Source organism: Leucopleurus acutus (assembly GCF_964270905.1).
Source record: "Leucopleurus acutus genome assembly, chromosome: 20".
Taxonomy (NCBI): Eukaryota; Metazoa; Chordata; class Mammalia; order Artiodactyla; family Delphinidae; genus Leucopleurus; species Leucopleurus acutus.
Genome location: NC_139162.1, coordinates 56888110 through 56900037, shown reverse-complemented (window position 1 = coordinate 56900037; position 11928 = coordinate 56888110). Strand labels below are relative to the sequence as shown.

General features: G+C 45.6%; 1 protein-coding gene across 1 annotated transcript; it reads left to right on the top strand.

The window, feature by feature from the left end:
• Window positions 1-845: 845 nt before the first annotated feature.
• On the top strand, window positions 846-11649 carry SMIM17 (small integral membrane protein 17; the record flags this gene model as incomplete). Its single annotated transcript, XM_082861953.1, has 3 exons — window positions 846-957; window positions 3403-3479; window positions 11491-11649. The coding sequence occupies 3 exons, from the start codon at window positions 846-848 to the stop codon at window positions 11599-11601; spliced, it is 300 nt and encodes a 99-aa protein (XP_082718079.1). The 3' UTR covers window positions 11602-11649.
• Window positions 11650-11928: the final 279 nt, after the last annotated feature.

The following is an 11928-nucleotide window of genomic DNA, read 5'->3' as shown; positions in this document are numbered from 1 at the left end:
ATTTATTTATTTTTGGCTGCGTTGGGTCTTCATTACTGCACGCAGGCTTTCTCTGGTTGCAGCTAGCGGGGGCTGCTCTTCGTTGCGGTGCACGGGCTTCTCATTGCGGTGGCTTCTCGATGCAGAGCACGGGCTTTAGGCGCGCTGGCTTTGGTAGTTGTGGCACGCGGGCTCAGTAGTTGTGGCTCACAGGCTCTAGAGCACAGGCTCAGTAGTTGTGGTGCATGGGCTTAGTTTCTCTACAGCATGTGGGGTTTTCCTGGACAAGGGCTCGAACTCGTATCCCCTCCATTGACAGGCAGATTCTTAACCGCTGCCCACCAGGGAAGCCCTAAAGAATATTTAATTTTAAATTGGATTTTTTAACCCTTATTTGGCAAATCCTTCTCCTCCTCCTCCTTCTTAATGACAACAGAGGAGAAAGTCATGCTATAGGGGGCTGGAGGGAAGAGTAGGGTCCTTCTCTCTGTAGCTACAGGGATTATGGGGGTAACTCTCTTTTCCTGAAAACTTGTAGCTCTATGCTTTGGGTCGTGGAATGTGTGTATGTGTGTGCGTGCTGTCATTTGGCATGCTGTCTGTCTCTCTCCCCCCACTAGAATGTAAGCCCCAAGAGGGAAAGGAGCTTTGCTTCCCTCACTGCTGTATCTCTGGCACCTAGGAATCATGCCTGACACAGGGCTGGCACTCTGTAAGTATTTGTTGAGTGACTAAATGTCTGTCTGTCTTCAGGTTCTGAATCCTGTTCCCTGGGAAACCCAACAGAACCCTGGACTGGGGAGAGGAGAAGAAACCTGCCTTTAAAGTTGAGCCTCCTGGAGAGATGCAGTCTCAGGCCTGAGAAGATGCAGGGGCTGCTGTCTCAGGAGGGCAGGGCCTGGGAGAAGCGTGCTTCCCTCACCAAGGACTGCATGGCTGTGGAGGTTGGGGCCTCTGGCTGTGACAGTGACAAGAAAGGTGAGGGGCAGGGGTCCTGTGGAGGGGGGGAGGTCATGGCAGAGCCTAGGGAAAGACACGACTTCATTCCTTTGCTCCTTTCAACACAGTTTTATGGAGCCTTGTGTCAGTCAGCTTTTGCTGTGTAACAAGTCAGCCTCAAACTGAGTGGCTTAAAGCAACAGTCATTTAGCTGCTAACAATTCTGTGGGTTGGCAATGTATGTGGCCTCAGGGGACAGTTCTGTTGCCCTTGCCTGTGTCGGCTCCCACAGTGCAGCTGCAGTGAGCTGAAGGGCAGCTTGTTCATCTAAGATGGCTTTACTTGTGTGTCTAGCTGGTTTAATGGTGCCGACTTAAAGCCATGTGTCTCCAGCAGGCTAGCCCAGGCTTATTCTCACGGGGGTGGTTGCAGAGTTCTTGGGACCAGCAAGCAAGGGAAAACCCCAGGTCATAAGCACCTTTTTAGCCTCTACTGGCAACCCAGCTGTTCACGGGCCATTGGTCGAAATAAGCCGTATGGTCAAGCTCAGAATCAGTGGGGCAGAGTGGGGAGGGCAGCCCAAGGGTGTGGACACAGGGAGCTGTGAACAAGCTGGAGGCCACTGGGGGCAAAAATCTATCACAAGCACCTACTATGTGCCAGGCGTTAGGGTCTTGCCGTGAACAAGATGGCTTTGTAGAGCTTCGATTCTTTTTTTTCTTTTAATATTTATTTATTTATTTCTGGCTGCATTGGGTCCTAGTTGCATCATGCGCGATCTTTCATTGTGGCACGCAGGCTCTCCTATGGCATGCGGGCTTCTCCCTAGTTGTGGCACAGGGACTCAGTAGTTGCAGCACATGGGCTTAGTTGCCCTGCGGCATGTGGGATCTTAGTTCCCTGACCGGAGATCGAACCTGCGTCCTCTGCATTGGGAGGTGGATTCTTAACCACTGGACCACCAGAGAAGTCCCAAGCTCCAATTCTAGAGGAGAAAACAGGCACTAAAGAAAGAAGTTACAAAATAAAGAGAAAGGTCATGTCTGATGAGACCTATGGAGACAGTAAAACAGGATGATTGGTGGGGTGTGACAGTGTGATTGGGGAAGGTGGGAGAAGCACAAGAAGGATCAGTTGTTCCAAGGATGCGGGAACAGCTTCAAGGGCAGCCAGAGCTGCACGTGCAAGAGCCCCACATTGGCAGCAAGTTTGCTGTGTTCAAGGAGACCACGGGGAACAGAGCAGGGAGATGGGAGGGAAAAATGATAGAGATCATCTGGGACAAGTGATGGGGCATCTTGTCGACCTTGGCAATGAGTTTGCATGTTACTTGAGTATTGGGAGAGCACTGGAAAGTTTTGAAGAGAAGACAGGATCTCATTTGTATTTCAAAAGATTCTTCTAAATCAGTAGTTCTCAACTGGGGACAATGTTACACCCCACTGTCCTCCCCAGGCAACATAAGAGATCTTGAATTATCAGAACTGGGGAAATGCTGCTGCCATCTAGTGGGTGGAGGCCAGCAACGCTGCTTAGTGTCCTACAGTGCACAGAACAGACCCCCCCACCACAGGGATTTCGCAGCATGAAATGCCAGCAGTGCCCAGGTTGAGAAACTCTGCGTCCAGCTGCGTGTGAGAATGACCTGTAGGATTAGGAGGTCAAGAGTAGAAGCTGGGAGGCCAGTTGGGAGATTCCTGCAACTGTCCAGGAGTGGACAGGGGAGGAACAAAGAGATATCAAGGGTGACCCCTGGGATTTTGGCCCAAACATCTGGCGAAGAGTGGTGCCATTTGCTGAGATGGAGACACCTGAAAGGCACCCCCACAGGAGAATGGGGGCTGGACCTTCTACTAGGAAAGCCTCCTTCCTTCCACAGGAGATGAGCAGATCTGGGACAGAAGTTGTGGGAAATAGAAATGTCAGTTCTGGCAGTGAGGAGGAGGTTTGGGGCTCCCGGCAGGACCTGGGTGCAGAAAGAGTGGAAAATGGTTCTGTCGAGTTGAGGAGTGAGAAGGATGTTGAGGTTCGAATATGGGGAGATTTCTTCACCGGAGGCTGGAACCTGGGGAAGCCTTGTTCCTCCTGGTTTAACTCTGTGGCTTTTTCTTCTGCTTTCTCACTCAGTTTTTGCCAGAGGCCTGTAGAGAAGGAACTATTGTACCCATTTGACAGGTGAGGGAATAGAGGCTCAGGTGGTGGATCACATCAGGTGACTCGCTTTAAGTCTCCCAGGTAGTTACTGACAGAAATGGGATCAGAATTCAGGTCTCTCCTTCTCTCCACCCCACCTGAACCACATGGGCAGTGTGTGTGTGTGTGTGTGTGTGTGTGTGTGTGTGTGTGTGTGTGTGTGTGTGTGTGTGTGTGTGTTTTAGGATATCAGCAGAAGAGAGTTGGCAGACAGGAAGAAAGCAGAACCCATCCAGCTGGCCTGGTCACTCACTCATGACTCCTTTCTCCTCCATTCCTCCCCTCACCCAGACCTACCTTCTCCCGAGACTGGGCATCCCCAGGAGTGGAGCTCGGTGGAGGAAGACGATGAGTCAGAGGACTCCCAGGTAAGCTGGCGATTCCTTCCTCTTTTGATGATGCCCCACTCTGCAGATCTCAGTGGGTTGTCACACTCCCTTCCTCAGCTTGGGATTTCCCTGCCCCACAAAAGTCTGTTTGGGGATGTGAGCCCCAAGAGGTCTCCCATGGGAAACAGGACATATTCCATGGTAGTCAGACATGGAGTGGAGGGTCTCAGGTGGTGGGGGTAACTCCACTCATGTGTACCCTCCAACCCTTCACTCATAAATCCTTCATAAATCAACCATTCATTTATCTGTCCTCTCATTTATTCACCTAAGCATCCATCTGTCTACTCACCCATATACCCATCCATCCATCCATCCATCCATCCATCCATGTGAGGTCATCTGTCTATTGCCTTATTCATCCATCCATCGACCCTCCCACCTACTCACCCTTCTACCTATCCATTCATCCATCTACCCATTGAACATCCACCATCCATTCATCTGTCCTCTGATTCATCCACCCAGCCTTTCATTTACCTACTCATCCACACACCCATTCCATCCATCCATATATCCAGTTATCTATATACCCAATCATCTGCCCATTCATCCATATGCAACCACTCCATCCATTCAACCCATCCACTCATCCATCCCTCTATCCACTCATCTATCTACCCACGCATTCATCTATGTACTACCTGTTGGCTGTTGGAAGGATGTAGCTACTATTCATCCACCCATATGCCTACTCATCCATCCATCCATCCATCCAACCATCCAACCACTAACTACCTACTGGGTTTTAATCCAAGTACTGCAAATAAAACCAAAAAGAGTTATCAAGCACATTCCTTTCACTGAAATATCTAGTGTTTTCTGTGGGGGGCATAAGACATCAACATGTGAAATAATAACAGTGGTTCTTTCATTTACGTATTTATCTTATACATTAGGAAAAAACCACATAACTACTCTTGGCAACACATCAGGGTCCCATCTGCCAATCGTATATCAGAAATCCAACTTGGACTGGCTCAAGCCAGTAAGAGGTTTATTGACACAAGGTGGGGGGAGGCAAGCTGAACAACCAACCATGATAGTGTAGAAGTAAGTGCTGGCTGCACGTGAGATAGCTCAATAGAAGAAGAAAGTAACTCTGTGGTCCAGGAGGTTTATTCTTGAATACCCAAGAGACACCATACCTGAGATTTTAGGGATGAGTAATTTCCCAGGCAGAGCAGGGGAGGAAACAGCATGTGCAAAGACGGAGGCATGATGTAATAAGGCACATTTGGGGGAACACTGGAGTTAGGGGCATAGCAGGGACTGGGATGAGATCATTCATTCAGTCCATAACTATTCGTTGCACACCTATATATGTGCCAGGCAGTGTTCAAGGCAATGAGGGTGCAACAGTGAATGGGAGAGCGATGGCTCCTCTTTTCATGGGTTCACAGTCACCGAGGTAGACAGACAATCGGCAAAATGAGTAGCTAACCTATACTTCATGCTGGATGGTAATAAGTGCTATGGAGAAAAATTAAGCAGAGTTATGGGTGTACGAGGCGAGGGTAAATGTTGCTATTTTAAGAAGATTGTCAAGGAAGTACCCCTGAGAGGGAGCTATTGGAGTACAGACCTGAAGGAGGTGGGGAGTGAGACTGGAAGATATATCTGGTGGGGAGAGGTTCTGGGCAGAGAGAGTACAACAAGTGCAAAGGCCCTGAGGTAGGAGTGCGCCTGGAATGCGTGAGGAACAGCGGGGCTGGGGGGTGTTGGTTGGCTGGAGAAGAGTGGAAAGGAATAGTAGGATATGAGGTCATGGTGGTGATGGGGGTGTATGATGTAGGGTATTGTCAACCATGCTAAAATGTTGGCTTTCACTCTGAGTTGGGTGGCTACTGTAAGGCAGAGAAGGTTCCAGCTTACGTTTCACAGGACCCTCTCGCTGCTGAGTTCCACGCCAAGAAGGTTGGGTGTATCTTTTTTTTTTTAATTTTAAAGAAGGGTTTTTATTTTTATTTATTTATTTATTTGGCCGTGCAGCATGTGGGATCTTAGTTCCCCAACCAGGGATGGAACCCTCACACCCTGCAGTGGAAGGGCAGTCTTAACCACTGGACCACAAGGGAAGTCCCCAGGTGTATCTTGTAGGCAGTGGGGAGCCTCTGGGGATTTGGGGATCTACAGAAACCACTCTGTTGGCCTCTGTGGAAGGAAGGGAGATTGGATGAGGCAGAGGAAGAGGCAGAGGTGTAGAAACCAGTCAGGAACCTCCAGGTGGTGGGAAGTGATCCAGGTAAGACACGCACTGATGTCACACGTATTATGGGACTGACATGATTCTAAGTGGTTGTTATTTTATTTTACATTTTTTTAAAAAAAATTTTTATTGGAGTAGAGTTGCTTTACAATGTTGTGTTAGTTTCAGGTGTACAGCAGAGTGAATCAGTTATACATGTACATATTTTCATTCTTTTTTAGATTCTTTCCCCATATAGGTTATTACAGAATATTGAGTTCCCTGTGCTAGACAGTAGGTCTTTATTAGTTATCTATTTTGTATACAGTATAGTGTGTATGTTAATCCCCAACTCCTAATTTATCTCTCCCCTCCCCTTTCCCCTTTGGTAACCATAAGTTTGTTTTCTACATCTGTGACTCTATTTCTGTTTTGCAAATAAGTTTATTTTCATCATTTTTTTAGATTCCACATAAAAGCAATATCATATGATATTTGTCTTTCTCTGTCTGACTTACTTCACTTAGTATGATCATCTCCATGTCCATCCATGTTGCTGCAAATGGCATTATTTCATTCTTTTTTATGGCTGAGTAATATTCCATTGTGTATATGTACCACATCTTCTTTATCCATTCCTCTGTTGATGGACATTTAGGTTGCTTCCATGTCTTGGGTGGTTCTTGTTATTAACTCGACACTCACTAGCTCTCATTATTAATTCATGAGCCCTGTGAAGTAGTTAGTATGGTTTCCCTCCTTTTAAGATGAAGTTAGGGTGGGGGAGGTGCCCAGAGACCTCTGTGACATCATTCATTCATTCACTCATTCACTCCATCATGGCTCATTCAACCAACATTGATGGAGCACAGGCTGGAACCCGGCAGGGGTGGGTGGTGGTTCCTGACCCAGCTGACCTTTCTGCATGGACTCAGCCTCCTTCCTATAGGTGGCCCCCTTCCAAAAAACAAAAGAGAAGATCAGGCCATATGGGACCAGAGACCTTTAATATCAATAAGAGGCAGGCTCCACAGCCCTCACCATGGGGCTAACTCAATTTATTTGATTCTCTTAATAGTTCTTGGTGTGGGGTCCATTACAATTGTATTTTACAGACAGGGAAACTGAGGCACAGAGAGGTCAAGTACACTTTCCCCGGAGCACCCAGCTTGTAAGTGGTAGGGGTGGGATTTGAATCCAGTGACTTTCTTAACCATTAAAGTATCCTGTCTGTCTGGGGACTTTATCCTCCCCCAAGAGAGGACTGGGGATAAGGGGTGAGGGCTTCTCCCCATCTCACTACTCAGTTATGTCCCTCCACCCCTCAGGTGGGGAGGAGTGAGTGAAGGAATGGAGGGGAGGAAAGGAGTTACTTTCCTAATATTTCTTTTTTTTAAATTTATTTTACTTATTTTATTTTTGGCTGCATTGGGTCTTCGTTGCTGTGCGTGGGCTTTCTCTAGTTGCGGCGAGCGGGGACTACTCTTCGTTGTGGTGCGCGGGCTTCTCATTGTGGTGGCTTCTCTTGTTGCGGAGCACGGGCTCTAGGCGTGCAGGCTTCAGTAGTTGTGGCACATGGGCTCTAGAGTGCAGGTTCAGTAGTTGTGGTGCACGGGCTCAGTAGTTGTGGCGCATGGGCTTAGTTGCTCTGTGGCATGTGGGATCTTCCCGGACCAGGGCTCGAACCCATGTCTCCTGCATTGGCAGACAGATTCCCAACCACTGCACCACCCAGGGAAGCACCCTGATATTTCTTCGTGTTTTTTAAGATTTTTTTTTGATGTGGACCATTTTTAGTCTTTATTGAGTTTGTTACAATACTGCCTCTGTTCTATGCCTTGGCTTCCTGACCGAAAAGCATGTGGTATCCCAGGTCCCCAACCAGGGATAGAACCCACACCCCCTGCATTGGAAGATGAAGTCCTAACCACTGGACCGCCAGGGAAGTCCCCTGACATTTCTAAGAGGCAGAAATTCCCACTCTATGGCCCCAGACATAGGAAAGAAGGGAGGAAAAAATAGTCCCATCACTCCCATACCCTAAAATACAAGCATGTGTCACAAATGCAAACCTTCTCAGAGTATGAGGTAAGGAAAGAAATAGACTTGGTAAAAGTTGCTATAAAAGCATAACTCATCTACAACATTAGAAATCCAGATACTGGTTCCCTTCGAGGTGGGGTAAATGAGGGAGCATGAGAGGGGGACATTTTGGGGTGCTGATAATGACCTGCTTCTTCTTCTGGGTGCCAGTTACACAATTCACCTTCCGGAGATTCATCACGCTTGTAGGATACATGCAATTTTCTCTTTGCATATTATACTTCAACAGAGTGTTTTTAGAAGGTTGTCCCGTTTCCTTGCAGGCATTTTTTTTCCTGGAAGATGAGACTGAACTAGGATTCTTGTGCAAGGGATTTATTGAGGAAATGTGTTCTTGGGTAGAACCCATAAGGGGTGAGGGAGGCTGGGAAGGAGGAGAGGGAGTGAGGCAAATATTATATGGGTTTAACTGAGGTCCGGCTTCAGTCTGATCCCACAGGGAGCTCTGGAGTGCGAATAGTACCAGTCCTTCTCTGAGCCAGTGGGGAGGCTTTTATCTCCCATCGCTGGTTGTGGACAGTGAGTGTAACCTTCTAGGTAACTCTCTAGAGAGGTGGCTCCTCTTAGCAAAGGGCATTTCTTAGGAGAAAGGGGGCAACCATAAATATAAACCATAAACTATCAAGTTAGCAGCCAACACTCACAGCAGCTGGAGGAGAAACAAAGAGGAACTAAGTGAGGCACTGACGGGTCCATTACGTGTGGTGTCGTGTGCGTGTGTGTATGTGTAAAATTTTTGGATTTCAGATGAGCCATATTAACTACATTTTCTTCTTTTTTAAAACTTTTTTTTTTTTTTACATTTTCCTGAATTTATACTCTGCTTTTTAAAAATGGAGGCATACCTGGGACTTCCTTGGTGGTCCAGTGTTTAAGACTCTGTGCTTCCACTGCAGGGGACACGGGTTAGATCCCTGGTCGGGGAAATTGAGATCCCGCATGCCGCGCAGCACAGCCAAAAAAAAAAAAAAAAAAAGGAGGCATAAGTATTTCCAATAAAATGCACATGTCAGTAAGTGTCGACACACATATATGCTTGTGTAAACAACCTGCCATCATCCTAGAAAATGCCTTCATCTTCCTTTCCAGTCTGACTCACTCCCTCATCCCAGTTCTGATTTCTGGTTGCATAGATTCGTTTTGCCTTCATATAAATAGAGTCCTACAGTAAAAGACATATATTTCTTAACCCCCGAAAAAGGAAATTATAGCAAGATTATTATTCTGCCATTTGGTGTTTTCACAACAATATCGTCTGGATAACTTTCCATCCTGATCACTTTCATCCTTTTTAAAAATTACGTTTTACAGCTGCCGAATATTCTATACTGCAGTTGTGTCATGCCCATTTCCTCAACAGATGAATTGTTAGGCTATCCTTGTTTTTGTTGCCACAGGAGAATGAACGTTTATCCAGTTGGCTTCATTTTCTGGAGCGTGGATTATTAGGGACTTCATAGGATCTCTGAATGTAGATCCACTGAATCCGAACTTCCCACGGTGGAGACCAAAATATGTGAAAAACTCCCCCAGGAGGTTTCTGATGCTCTGCCAGGTTTGGGGACTGCTGACGTGGGTTATTCTCTCCAGGTTGTAAAAGGAAGGAGGTGGCATCCAGTGGGGGAGAGCAAGCTAGAGGGAGGAATAGGTCCTTTCCCGAAGATTAGAGATGTGAATCCCATTAATGGTTTATAACATGCTTTAACATCTCATAGTACGTGTCCCCTTCATTTCTCTCCTTTAACAGAATTTTTTTAATGTTCACCACTGCCTAGCTTTCCAGATAACTCATTCATGCCCATTCCCAAAACTTCCCAGATATTTTAATAGCAATTGCCTTTAACTCATCGTTATTTTGCAGAAGAATTGTCACCGTTTTAAACATTTTGTCTTCCCATCCTTCGTTGTGGTATGTCCTTTTTTGGGGGGGACTGTGCCACGCAGCATGCGGGATCTTAGTCCAGGGATCAAACCCGTGCCCCCTGCAGTGGGAGCACAGAGTCCTAACCACTGGACCGCCAGGGAAGTCCCTGTCTTTCCATTCATTCATTCATTTGAGAAATATTTATAAACTTGGACTCTGGGTCAGGCACTGGAGATACAGCCACGAGCAAACTAAAATCTCTGCCCTCTCTGGACACGGGAGAAAGAGAGCTGGGGAGGGCAGATGGGTGGTCTACCGTGGGGAGGTATTGGGGGATGCTGTTCTATACAGAGTGGTGTGGGTGGGGGTTTCTAAAGATGTGGTGGAAAATGTGGAGCTGGAAGATGTGGCGGAGATATCCAGGCAGGAGAAAGCATAACTGCAAAGCTTGGAGGTGAGAGTGGCTGGGGCAGAGTGACTTTAGCTTTGGAGGGATCGCTCTGGCTGACACATGCAAAAGAAATTGGGGGTGAGGGGAGTGTCAGGATAAGAAACAAGAGTGCCCAGTTTTTAACCCAATTGTTTGGAGGTTTTTTTGTTTTGTTTTGTTTTTCGGTATTTAGTTGCATGAGTTCTTCATATGTTTTGGATATTAACTTTTTGTCAGATGTATGATTTACAAATATTTTCTCCCATTCAATAGTTTGCCCTTTTGTTGATAGTTTCCTTTGCTGTGCAGAAGCATTTTTGTTTGATGTAGTCCCACTTGTTTATTTTTGTTTTTGTTGCTTGTGCTTCTGTTGTCATATAAAAAAAAAATCATTGCCAAGACCAATATGAAGGAACCGTTGCCTTATGTTTCTTCCATGAGTTTTGTGGTTTTAAGTTTTACATTCAAGTCTTTAGTCCATGTTGAGTTAGTATGGCAGTATGGTGTAAGATAGTGGTACAGTTTCCCATAAAATAAACTCTGAAATTGAATTAAAACAAAGAAAGAAACAAGAGTGATGGTGACTTTGACCGGTGTGGTGGTACTGGGGGGAGTGGATGGAAGTGGTCAGCGTCTGGATGTATTTGGAAGGTGAAGCCAACAGCATTGGCTGGTGGGTTGGAGGTGGGTATTGAGAGACAGGAGTCAAGGGTGCCACAGTTGGATGCCTGGAGGGACCTGAGGGGTAGACTGGGGGAAAACTGCAAGAGGACGTATTTTTTTGGCCAGTGGGGAGGGATATTTGGGAAATGTAAAGTTTAAGATGCCCATGAGATATTCAAGCGGAGATGTCAGGTATACAGTGAGATTTATGTCAGGAATTTAAGAGAGGGGTTGGGTCAAGAAAAACACACACACACACGTACATGTGAAGATCATTAGAGTACAGGTGGTATTTGAAACTGTGAGAATTTATATATCATTTTGAAATTTTCACCACATGTATCATCATTCTGATATTTCATCTGCTAGGACATAGGTATAGTACTTACTTTTGTATATTTATATCTGGTCACTTTGTTGTATACTTTTTTATTTGTTTTTATTGAGGTATAGTTAATTTACAATGTTGTGTTAGTTTCAAGTGTACAGCAAAGTGATTAGTTATACATATACATAAATTTTCTTTTTCAGATTCTTTTCCGTTATAGGTTATTACGAGATATTGAGGATAGTTCCCTGTGCTGTAGTTTGTAGTTTTTAATTCAAACAGCTTTACAGCTGATACACTGTCTCATTCCCAATCCTGTAATCCCATTTTCTTGCACGTGACAATGGTGGCTCCCCCTCTGATATTTATAGTTTTTCTTTCTTCTTTTTGTGTGTGTGTGTGTGTGTGTTTCAGGGCTTTGTGGAGTGGTCAAAATCTCCGCAACAAATGACCATAGTTTTGGTAGTGTGTGTGCTTTATTTGTTCCTGGTTTTAACAGGGATGCCTATGATGTTTCACATTTAACTATAAAAGTGGCTATTGTTTAGAAATAGATGCCCTGTGTCATGTTAAGGAAGAGACCTGATTAAAAATCAGGAACAGGTCTTGAATATTATCAAATGCCTTTTAAACATCCATTGAGATGATTTTTCTTTTGTATTTAACCTTTTTGTGTGAGGTTTTGAATTACTGTATTTCACTGACCTTAAGACATCATCGATTGTAAAATACACATTACCTTGTATACCCCTGAGAAAGAAAAAAAATGCTACTTAAATGTAAGATGCCACCAAGTGGAAGATGCATCCTGACTTCAGAGAAGGTGAACACGTGCAACTTAGGAGCGATAAA